This window comes from Hemiscyllium ocellatum, chromosome 38 (genome assembly GCF_020745735.1).
Source record: "Hemiscyllium ocellatum isolate sHemOce1 chromosome 38, sHemOce1.pat.X.cur, whole genome shotgun sequence".
In the NCBI taxonomy this organism is placed as follows: domain Eukaryota; kingdom Metazoa; phylum Chordata; class Chondrichthyes; order Orectolobiformes; family Hemiscylliidae; genus Hemiscyllium; species Hemiscyllium ocellatum.
The window spans coordinates 32,703,034-32,715,671 of NC_083438.1; the positions used below are offsets into that span (position 1 = coordinate 32,703,034).

Consider the following 12,638-nt stretch of genomic DNA (forward strand, 5'->3'; position numbering starts at 1 on the left):
CCCTTCAGCCCTCGTCGTTGCGCTAACCTGTGAAACCAATCTGAAGCCCATTTTCATCCATATGACTATCCAATGACCCTTTAAATGCCCTTAAAGTTGGCGAATCTACTACTGTTGCAGGCAGTGCATTCCACGCCCCTACTACTTTCTGAGTAAAGAAACTACCTCTGACATCTCTCCTATATCTATTACCCCTCAATACAAAACTATGCCCTCTCATGCTAGCCATCACCATCCAAGGAAAAAGGCTCTCACAGTCCAATCTATCTAACCCTACGATTAAATATATCTTTCTTAAATAATGGCACCACGTTAGCCAACCTCCAGTCTTCTGGCATCTCACCCGTGACTATTGATGTTACAAATATCTCAGCAAGGGGCCCAGCAATCACTTCCCTAGCTTCCCACAAAGTTCTAGGTTACACCTGACCTGGTCTCAGTGATTTATCCAGCTTTATGCATTTTAAGATGTCCAGCACGTCCACCTCTTTTTACGGATACTTTTTAAGAAATTGCTATTTATTTCCCCAGGTTCTCTAACTTCTATATTTTTCTTCACAGTAAGCACTGAAGCACATTACTTGTTTATTCACTTGTTTATGCTCCTCCCCATATAGGCCACATTGCTGATGTTCAAGTGGTGAAAATGTGTTGCTGGAAAAGCGCAGCAGGTCAGGCGGCATCCAAGGAGCAGGAGAATCAACGTTTTGGGCATGAGCCTTTGGATGCTGTCTGACCTGCGCTTTTCCAGCAACACATTTTCAGCTCTGATCTCCAGCATCTGCAGTCCTCACTTTCTCCTTGATGTTCAAGTGGCCCAACTATCTCCCAAGTCACTCTTTTAATGTACTTGTAGAAGCCCTTTGGATTCTCCTCAACCATACTTGCCAAAGCTATGTTTTGTCCCCTTTTTGCTCTCTTGATATCCCTCTTAAATATATTCCTACTTCCCTTATACGCTTTGAGGAATTCACTTGATCCCTGCTGTCTATACCTGACATATGCTCCTTCTTTTTCATGATCCTGTTGATTCTTTGCTCCTGCCTGCCTTGACTATTTGAATTGCTCATTTTCCCAACTGCACCAGCCTCAGACTAATCCCTTTTCTCACTATCTCTCTGGGATCTCCCCTCACCCCAGCCCACCCCACTAGTTTAAATCCTCCATCATGGATATAGCAAATCTCCCCACCTATAGCAAAGTCCCCTTCCAATTCAGTTGCAAATAGTCCATCTTAGACCGGTCACTTCTACCCTGGAAGAGATTCCAATGATCCAAAAATGTGTACTCTTCTGCCCTGCACCAGCTCCTCAGTCACATCTCCATCTGCTCTACCCTCCTATTCCTACTCTCACTAACACGTGGCACTGGGAGTAATCCAGATATTACTATCCTCCAGATCTACCTTTTAACCTCCTGCCTAATTTCCTACATTCTCTCCTCAGAATCTTGTCCTTTTCTCCATTGATTCCAGTCTGTACAATGCTGGTCTCTCACTCTCCTCTTTGAGAACGTTCTGCACTCTGTCCAAGACATCCTTGACCCTGGCACCGGCGAGGCAACACAACTTCTGATATCTCATAGAAATGTCTGTCTGTGCCTCTGACTAGAGTCCCCTAACACAATCAATAGCTTGGAACCTGGCATACCCCATGTTACATTACAGTCTGTCTCGGTACCAAAAACTTGGCTGTTTGTGCTGCATTCACCTTCCAGTCCATCACCCCATACATTTTCCAAAACAGCATACTTGTTTGAGATGGGGCTAATCACAGGAGACTGCTGCACCACCTGCCTACCTTTCCTTGAGTTAACCCATCTACCGACTGTATCTGCGATTTTTCTACCCTCCTGAAATCCCTTAGCTCCTGTAAACTAATCATTGCCTCTAACTGCCACTCCAACTGATCTATGTGAACCAATACAATTCACAACCAAACACACTTCCTGCAGACATAACCATTAGGAACATTGAAATTCTCCCTAATCTCACACATCCAACAGAAAGACTACATTACTAAGGCCATCTTTGCACCTGAACAATATACAGACAGACCCAGAAAACAGCACAGTCTTACTGCTCTAAAAAACATGGCTCTAACTTTTGTATTTTTCAAAAAAGCTTAATCTGGAGACAGATCTCGATAAAATATAAACAAATGAAATTAAATGGACTCAATTATAGACTTAAAAACGAAACTTAGTTGATCCCTAGCTGTGATCCTGATGCTGAGGTTTCTCAAAGTTAAGCTGTGAATTTCAATAGTTCGTAACATTATTCTTAGACTGAACTTCAATGTTCAGAGATACTTGCAACCGTGGGCGGCACAGTGCACAGTGGTTAACACTGCTGCCTCACAGTGCCTGAGACCCGGGTTCAATTCCCGACTCAGGCGACCGACTGTGTGGAGTTTGCACGTTCTCCCCGTGTCTGTGTGGGTTTCCTCCGGGTGCTCCGGTTTCCTCCCACAGTCCAAAGATGTGCGGGTCAGGTGAATTGGCCATGCTAAATTGCCCGTAGTGTTAGGTAAGGGGTAAATGTAGGGGTATGGGTGGGTTTCGCTTCGGCGGGTCGGTGTGGACTTGTTGGGCCGAAGGGCCTGTTTCCACACTGTAAGTAATCTAATCTAATCTAATCTAATCTAATCAATAAACAGCGCAGGCAACCAGCTGTGAAAGTTCATGACCTGGACAGTCAGTTGCACAGGTTCATTGCTTTTTATTCCACCTCCACATGGTAGTTACTACTCCAAGAAATCAAGCAAATCAGCTCTAACACTGAAAAATACTTCAAAAAAGAGGCAGCTCTTACGGTCATAACTTTCTCCCATCCTCTGTCTTGCTACGCCAATCAGGAGTGGGCAATGATGCCAGTCTTGTCCCAGACCCAAGAATCAAAATGTGCCGACCTTCATCCACTCTCAGGGGTATGATACAACAACCAAAACTCTGGCCTTCTAGCTGTCTTCACCCTCTGTGTCACTGAGAAAGAAAAAGTAGCAATAACAATCAACCAGTAAACACACTGTTAAAGGAACAGGGTCTAAAAAGCCATGGGAGAACACCCCAGTGGTGCCCTTGTCATGTGACAGACAGCACTGGAGAATTGCAAACAATTGCTGCCCTTGGAACTGGAATCAAATGGAACCACGGACAGTTACATCACTAAAAGAGGCCATTTTACCCATCGTGTCTGTGCTAGCTCTGTTAGGCCACACCCAGCCTCAACACTGTAGCTTCTTTCTGACATTCTCATAAATTTAAATGTAATAGTTTGAATGTCACTTTTTAAATTACAATCAATTTAAAAGCAGTACTGTGAAGGAACGACGTTTTCGAACCTCCAAAATCCTAAAGCAGAAGCTTCTTGTTAATTTGATATCATTTGATTCCAGCTTCCTGATTGAACAAAATGATGCTTCCAGAATGATGCGGAGGAGCCAGTGTTGGACTGGGGTGGGCAAAACTAAAAATCGCACAACACCAGGTTACAGTCCAATAGGTTTATTTGGAGGTACTAGCTTTTGGAGCGAAGGAGCAGCACTCCAAAAGCTAGTGCCTCCAAATAAACCTGTTCGACTATAACCTGGTATTGTGAGATTTTTAACTCCTTCCAGAATGGCAGACACGGTGAGTCAGGAGTGAGACTACTGTCTTTAAGTATATGTACAATTGCTCAATATTTACAGGCCCAACTGGGCAGGCTGGTGGTTATGCTTATATGAGCCCAACCCTGTTCATCTCCTCCCCCATCCAAAAGAACTGTGTATTACTAAGGCCATCTTTGCACCTGAACAATATACAGACAGACCCAGAAAACAGCACAGTCTTACTGCTATAAAAAAACATGGCTCTATCTTTTGTATTTTTAAAAGAAGCTTAATCTGGAGACAGATCTTGATAAAATATAAACAAGAAAATATTAAAGCTACTCACTATGATAGACTCCCATCACCATATTCTTCTAGTCTATTCTCCCTCATGTACTTATCACATTTAAATGTATTATATTATTCACCACAATACTCCCTGTGACAGCAAGTTCTACATTCTCCTTGCTCTCTAGGCAAAGGAGTTACTCTTGAATTTCTGATTGGAATTATTGGTGACAGTTTAATATTGATGGTCCTTAACTCTGCTCTCACCCATAATTACAGCAGTGACTTCACTTCAGAAATTATTTAACTGGTTGAAAAGAGCCTTGGAATTACTTCTGGTTGCGAATGTAGCAATGTGATAGCAGAGAAGAGTGACACATTTGCTTTTAGGAAGAAATATGAGGAAAGGCAAAATAAATTATAGGTATAATTTTATAGACAGTGTGGGAATGGAGTGACTGGGCATAAGTGCCTGCCAATCTTTGAAGGTTGCTAAATAAGTTATCGAGTATTGTGTTCAAATCTCCCATTTCAGGAAGAATGTCAAAGTCTTGTGGTGAGCTTAAGAAGAGACTTACTTGAATGAGAGGCTTAATTTACTGTGGAAAGATTGGAGAAGCTGAATATATCCTCCTTAGTGGAGATAGGTAAACAGGCTGGATCTATCCTCCTTAGAGGAGATAAGTTAAGAGGGAGATTTAATAGAAGCAGAAATAAGGAGGACTTATTTTCCAGGGCAGGAAGGTTAATCAACGGAGAGGCGCAGATTGAAGAGAATTGTCAAAAGAACAAATCAGAATTTTCTTTCATGCTGTAAGTTGTTATAATCTGGAACGTGTTGCTTACAGCACATGTGATGGGTTTTCAAAAGGGAATTGAATAAATATTTGAAGTTGAAAAAATTGCAGGGTTATGAAGAATGGGATCGATGGTTATATATTTCAAAGAGGATGAAATGAGGACTGCAGATGCTGGAGATCAGAGTCGAGAGTGTGATGCTGGAAAAACACAGCAGGTCAGACAGCATCAGAGGAGCAGGAGAATCGACGTTTCAGGCAAAAGACCTTCTCCTGCTCCTCAGATGCGGCCTGACGTGCTGTGCTTTTCCAGCACCCCACTCTCGACATATATTTCAAAGAGTTGAGATAGACATGATGGCTGAGTGGCCTCCTCCTGTACAGTATTATTCTAAATCTTTCTTAAAGATAGAAATAATCAGGCTGTGACAAACATGAGTATTATTAAGAGGTAAATATTCTGCTAATGGCAAGTCCCAGCATGTTGCTACCCGAGATTTAGATACCTGAATCAACCTGTTAGGGATGTTATTACACACCTTTGGTGTAGGTGGGTCAGCTCTCCTGGCTCAGAAATAGGGATGTTATTACTACACCACAATAGGTCCTTAAGCAACTGCTGAATCATTGCTGAAACAAAGGATTGAATCTTTAGAGTCAAGATTAGAGTGGTGCTGGAAAAGCACAGCAGGTCAGGGAGCATCCAAGGAGCAGGAAAATCGACGTTTCGAGTCCTGATGAAGGGCTTTTGCCCAAAACGTCGATTTTCCTGCTCCTCAGAAACTGCCGAACCTGCTGTGCTTTTCCAGCACCACTCTAATTTTGACTCTGATCTCCAGCATCTGCAGTCCTCGCTTATGCCTTTGAATCTTCAATCTAACACTCCCCCAATTGAGTTATTTCTGCTGACCGCCTAACTCCGTTTACAGCTGCATCATTTGATGAAAGGACATTTAGCTTGAATCATTAATGCAGTTTATTTCCACAGGTGCTGTCTGACCTGTGAGTGTTTCTAGCTCTTTATGTCCAGAAACCATCTGCTGGAAGTCGGTTAAGAGATAAAAATTGGAACTCTTCATTAATAGCCCCTTAATTTCTCACTCCGAGGAATGGCACAGCTTTTACGCACTGATGATCCTTCACACAAACTCCCTTTGATAATCATCATTTGAAACTCTTAAAGGTCTTGTCAGTAAGATTCTGATTTAGCTTTTGGGAAAATTTGGTCAGATGTTCCAATCAGCTGAGGTACCAAATAATTCTGAGTTTCACCAAAATCTCTACACATGACAAATTGAGAAACTTCATTGATTGTATTTCATTTGTTGACTCGATTATATATATATTCAGCTGGGGAACGCCTGTGGGAGTCAACAAAGAATGTTGTTCAGTAACTTTGGAACTGACTTCCTGCTCAGAACTGCTTTTCAGTTTCATAAGCATCAGCAGTGAAACTCAAGCACTGGGTTTTAATACTCTCCATCTGAAGTATTTGAAAGAAAATAAAATGAGGTGCTTCTACTCCAGGTGGGTTATTTATTTGCTAAAACGTAAATGTTAATTGTTAGATTTGCTCAGCTGAACTCCTGATTTTATAGTCCAGTATATTTTGTGTAGGCTGACAATATTTTATCAAATGCTAAATTTTGGTTGGGAAATTATCAAAGTTTACAGCAGAAAAGATGCCATTTGGCCCATTATGTTTGTGCCAGTCATTAGTGTTCACTACGGGGGTGTTCTATTAATTTTGTATTTAGTTTATCACTGTTAACCATGAAATAGGGGCTCCATCAGAATCATTGACAGATACAGCAGAGGAGAAGGGAATTCAGCCAGTCAGAACCTGTGCCAACTCTCCAAAAGGTCTGTCCAATTAATTTCATCCTTCCTCCCCTAACTCTTTCTATCATAGCCCTGAAATTATCTTCTCTTTAAGTATTTCTCCAATGCTCCCGCTTTGGAAAATTCCTGTTGAATCAGCATCCACCTCCTCTCAGACGGTTCCAGATCACAACAAGGAAAAACATATTCTCCTTAAACCCCCTTCTGGTTGTTTTGCAGCTCTCTTCAATCTGTGTCTCTCTGATGATATCGCTCCTGTCACTGGAAATAGCGTGTCACTATTTACTCTGACAATACCTTTCATGTTTTTTGAACAGCATGATTAAATCTCCCTTTTAACCTTCTCCATGCTGATGAGAAGAATCCCAGTTTTTCCGGTCACTGAAGTAATATAAATAAGGTAAATAAAGTAAATAAAGAAACGTAATACTGGGAGGAAAACTACTTTGTTTAAATAATTCAGACTATGAATGTCCATTTTTTCACAGTAAACCCCAAGTCCAACGCCACTGTCTAACTCATCGCACACTTTCTTTAATATACCATCCACCTAATCCTACTCACCCTCTTGATCCCTATAACCTTTAATATTCCATCCAGCCTATATCCACTCATCCCTCACCCCCCATTCCATTTCATATTACACCTAACCTAATCCCACTCTCTCTGACTCATTTGCCCCAGTTTAATCTGACTCTCCCCCTCTCCCCCATACCCTTTAATATCCTAAACACTCTCTCACTCCTTACAGCCTGTAATATTCATCCAATCTGATGCCATTCTCCCTTCTCAGCCCCCATGGCACTTAATAAGTCATTTAGTTTGATCCTCACTCCCTGTACACTTTAACATTCTGTTCTAATTCCATTCACCCCTCACAGTCCATCCCCATTAATATCTCAGTCAGGCCAATACTATTTTCCTGCTGATTGTCCACATATCTTTTAATATTATATTTGTTTGGACCAACTATCTCATTCCGTTTTATTTGTGGTATTTTCATAACAGAATATAGCAGAGAATCTTAGAATTGATCACGTTATGTATAGAAGAACCTGTTAACATTTTTCTAACCTTAGTGATTTTTGTGACGATTTGTAGCTCAGGCTGATGATAAGCCTGTAAGTTTGCTTGCTGAGCTGAAAGGTTCACTTTCAGACATTTCACTGGAGACTGTCACTGATGATGCTACCTAGTATGGTGACCCAATGTCTGAAAACAAACCTTCCAGCTCAGAGAGCAAACTTAGAGACTTATTTTTCTAAACTGTTGTATATCCAGGATTCCATCTTATCTGTTCTTAATATAAAAGTCAGCAAGTGTGTGTGAGAGAGAAAACATGTCAGGAAAGGATGGGATCAGGTTTGATTGCAATGCTTCCTGTAGTGACAGACCCAGTGAATACTCTAAGATCATGAAATAGCTGCCATTTGAGCATGATTCTTGATAATATATTTCTTTGCCTGGAACGGAGGAGAAGATCTGTGTCAATATGAACATATACAAATATTGAGAGTGTGTTTAAAAATTCAGTACTGGGGCTTGGGTGCGGATTATTTGCCCAATGGAACCAAAGATGAGGGACTTTCAGTTACTGAATAGAGACTGGAGTTGTTCTCCTTGGAACAGAGAAAGTCAATCCAAAACTTAATGGAGGTCTTCAAAATCATAAAGAGTTTTGATACGGTAAATCAGGAGAAGTAGCAGGAAGGTCAGAAAGCAGAGGGGGACAGTCTGAAGATATTATGAACCAGAGGAGAAAATGTGAATCATGTTGACACTGGACACAGTGATCCAGAATACACAAAGGGATTTGAAAACAAGGTTTACAAGGGTGTTAATCCCAGAGCAGAGACTTGGGGGTGGATTTTCGACAAATGGTTGTGGGAGCAGGAAGAACTCAAGGACTGTATGCTGCCCTGTGTTGCATAATTCCCTGATTCAATCTCTAATCCAGAATCACACAGAGACAAAGTATTGCAAAACCTCTTCTGGCAGTTAGAGGAAACTGCAGTTGTGTGCTGAAAACAACAAGTGAAAAATTATTCAAAGATCAAATGGTTCCAGGCTGGAAGAAGCCTTTCAACTCTCTAGAATAGAAACATAGCTAGTTAAAATACCCCATTCTTTCCACATAATCTTATATCTCTCAGGCAGTGCATTCCAGATCTTAACCACTTCCTGCAAAACAAGTTTATTCTCAAGTTGCTATTGTTTGATTGACCAATCTCCCTAACTCTGTGATTCTGTTTGTCAGTCTTTCATCCAGTGGGAACAGTTTCCCCATCTCTACTTTGTCCAGTGCCTTATGATTTTCAACACCTCAATCCAAACCCTGGTCAACCTTCTCCTCTTCAAGCAGAACATCCTAATTTCTTCAATTTATCAAAATACTTAAACGCTTCTTATCTGTGGAACCTTTCTCGTGAATCTTTTCTGCAGCTTCACTAATGCCCTTCCTAAAGTGCAGATATACCAGTGATGTATAAACATTCATAACAACCACCTTACTTTTGTAGTTTATAACTCTTGTATAAAGCCCAGGATTACAGCTGTTTTAGTAATCACTTGTCCTGCGACCTTCAAGGATATTATACATACAGAGGGTGTTCGCTCTGTTTTTGGATATTAGATTAGATACAGTGTGGAAACAGGCCCTTCGACCTAACAAGTCCACAGCGACCCACCCAGACCCCATTCTCCTAAATTCACCCCTTCACCGAACACTACGGGCAATTTAGCTCAGCCAGTTCACTTAACCTGCACATTTTTGGACTGTGGGAGGAAACCAGAGCACCTGGAGGAAACTCACGCAGACACACAGAGAATGTGCAAATCCACACAGTCAGTCGCCTGAGGCGGGAATTGAACACAGGTCTCTGGTGCTGTGAGGCAGCAATGCTAACCACTGTGCCACCGTGCCGCCCACAAATCATCCCCTTTTTTTTGTGTTTCCTCATTCTCTCTAGCAAAATATGCAATGTAAAGTCTTAACTCCACGTTAAAAATACTTTGCTTCTACTTGTTTCACATTTTTAATTTGATCAGTTGTTTATCTTAGGAAGAATGTCCGAGTCTCTGAGAAAGGAGAGGCAAGAAGGGGAACTCACAAGACAGGATCCAAGGCAGGAAGAGTTTAGTATTGAGGGGCTGAATGGTCTCTCCCCGTTCCTAGAAGGTGAAGATGAGATATCTGGCAGAATGTCTCATGACCAGAACTTAACACACAAACGCCAAGATGAAACTTGTCCAATGCTGAGGAAAGCTCTTCCCATCAACCTTTCTCTGGAGTCACACCCACTCCTTTTCCTGCAAGTTACTGTGATTGAAAATGGGATGTTATCCGCCTAACGGTGGAATGGACCTTTGCAAGTGAGGCCAGGAGATAGAGACATTGTTTTTGTCAAGATTATTTAAAGTAATTCCAAGATGCAGCGTACTGTGCTCTTTGAGTGTTCACCAGGGACACACATCAAGTTAAACATCAACTGCATCTGTAAGACCATCAACTCAATGAAAGACACTCTTCGGTCTGCCCAAAACTTGCTGGTATTCCAATGCAAGCTATCTTTCAGTATGTGATCCAGATTGACATTTTCTGTTCTAAGTCTACAAGCTGAAGGACACAGCAAAGCTTGGGATAGCCACTGCAGAGGATTAATGTGAAAAGGCCACTGTCTAAAAGCTTTCAGCCTCAGTAGACATAGGGGCTGGAAACTGTAGAACTCCTTGGTCTGTGTGCCTGACAAGAATTGCATGGAAGGATATGGGAAGTAGGAAATAGGAGTGGGTCACTTGAATCCTAACGCCTCCACTGTCATTAATTAAGATCAAGGATGATGTCCCCAGGCCTCAACTCCTCTTTCATGCCAAGTCTTCATAGCCCTCAACCCCGCAAATTCAAAAATTCATCCAATTCCTCTTTAAATGTTTTTAGTGATCTAGCTTCCCAAGTCTCTGGGATAGAGAATTCCAGACATTCACTACCCTTTCAGAAAAATAAAATCCTTTGCATCTTAGTTTTAAATGCTTGTCCCCTTCTTCTGTAACTATGCCCCTTAGTTTGAGAACCTCTCACCAGTGGAAACATCCTCTCAACATTTATCCTGTCAAACCCCATCAGATCTTGCCTCTTCATTCTTGTAACCTTTAATGAATAAAGGCCTAAACTGTTTAACTGTTCCAGATAAGTCATCTCTTCATCCCAAGAATCAGCCCTTTAAAACTGTCTCCAATACCAGTAAAACCTTTCTTAAAAACAGGGCCCAAAACTACACACAGTCCTCCAGGTGTGGCATCACCAACACCCTGTGCAGTTTCAACAGGAATTCCCTACTTTTAAACTCCAACTCCTGTAAATATCAACAATATGGAAATTTAACAAGGCACCTCTGAGTAGAACATACCATCAAGAGAAAAGTCTGTTTCTATTCCACTACAATTAATTTTCAATTTGAAATGATTAGCCCTCAGGTTCTATACCTGGCGTGGAATGTATGCCATGAACATTAAGTACAATTGTTTGGAGTCAGGTTAAATTTTGTTGCACTTTCTGTAATTTTTAAGTTGTCAAAATGTTTAGTAATATGCTTAATTTTGGCAAAAGGTCCAGTTGAAATGTTCAAAATGATAAAGTTAGATTAGATTCCCTACAGTATGGAAACAGGCCCTATCGCTCAACAAGTCCACACTGACCTTCCGAAGAGTAACCCACCCAGATCCATTCCCCCACCCTCTATTTACCCCTAACTAATGCACCTGACACGATGGGCAAGTTAGCATAGCCAATTTACCTGACCTGCACATCTTTGGACTGTGGGAGAAAAGCAGAACACACCCATGCAGACACAGGGAGAATGTGCAAACTCCACACAGACAGTGACGCGAGGCAGGAATTGACCCTAGGTCCCTGGTGCTGTGAGGTAGCAGTGCTAACCATTGAGCCACCGTTCCACCCAGCATTAGTGATAATGAAACACATGGACTTGAGTATTTGAAAGGAGAAGGCTTAGAACAATACATTCACTGGCTCTAGCTTGAGTTTATACCCGAACTTTGCAACATCCATTCTCCCGGTCTCCCTGGTGACCAACTAGAAAGACAACAGTCTTTTCCTTATCTGATTGAATGATCTTAAACTCCCCTTCTCAAGTTTTGAGAAGATTTGTAGCTCAGGTTGAGGTTCTGGACGTCAGTTTGCTCGCTGAGCTGGAAGGTTCATTTGAGTTTTCCAAACGAATGAATGAACCTTTGCCTTCCCAACTCAAACATATTTGGAATTACTAAACAGAAATATTGAAAGAAATGTGTTTTCTAATGCCTCAGGCTTTGCTCCTAGCTCTATCTTGGTGATTAATCTTCAACTCCTGCAGACTCTAGGACAATCCTAAAGGATTGGAAAGAACATCACCACTTCAGAGCAAAAGAAGGATGGACAATAAATAGCAGTCTTGTGGTTAATGCTTGCATACTGCAATGAATTGCTGTTATTGTGCAAAGAGTTACAGTTGTTACAAACGAGTTGTTTTACTATTTTGCAGTTGCATTTGTATTTTGGGAGCTTGCCCCAAATTGGGGGAACAAGAGGAAGAACATCATCCCAGAAAACATTCATGATTACAGAACTATTCCAAAAAGATCAGTTCTGATGCACTAGGATCTCAGTGAAAGAATGGCTTGTGCTGGATATTGGCCAGGTCGGGAGAAATATGAGGAGCACTTGGGGACTGCTTCCTCTAAAGACTGACAGAAGTTTGAATTGGGAAACTTGTCCTGCTCTACAACGGGTGAGTAAATCATGTTTGTATACAGATACTTACATGACTTTAATCTGTATGTGAAATGTTGTTATACCCTCAGTAAATGTGAGCCAATCCAAAACTCTGCTGCCCCGTATCCCAAGTCACACAAGTCCCATGCAACACATAATAGACCTGCATTGGCTCATGGTCTGGCACTGTCTACATTTTAAAATTGTCATCCAAGTTTCAAATTCCTCAATTGACCCACCCTAACTCTGTAAAACTCCTCCAACCCCTACGACCATCTGCATCTCTGTAGCTTCTTCAAGCCCCTACACTGCACCCAATTTCAGTGACTTGCTGCAGTCCTTTCAATGTAC

At 41.6% G+C, this 12,638-nt stretch overlaps 1 protein-coding gene across 3 annotated transcripts in view; it reads left to right on the forward strand.

Moving 5' to 3' along the window:
- The window catches only part of LOC132833968 (uncharacterized), an 89,249-nt gene that overhangs the window by 13,429 nt on the left and 63,182 nt on the right, over window positions 1-12,638 (forward strand). For 2 of the 3 annotated variants that reach the window (XM_060852673.1, XM_060852670.1), the window contains exons 1-2: window positions 6,108-6,202; window positions 12,058-12,303. In XM_060852673.1, coding sequence (XP_060708656.1) covers window positions 12,226-12,303 — 78 coding nt within the window. In that variant the 5' untranslated portion in view covers window positions 6,108-6,202; window positions 12,058-12,225. Of the gene's footprint in view, window positions 1-6,107; window positions 6,203-12,057; window positions 12,304-12,638 lie in introns of those variants that run through there. The other variant, XM_060852672.1, reaches the window with a different exon arrangement.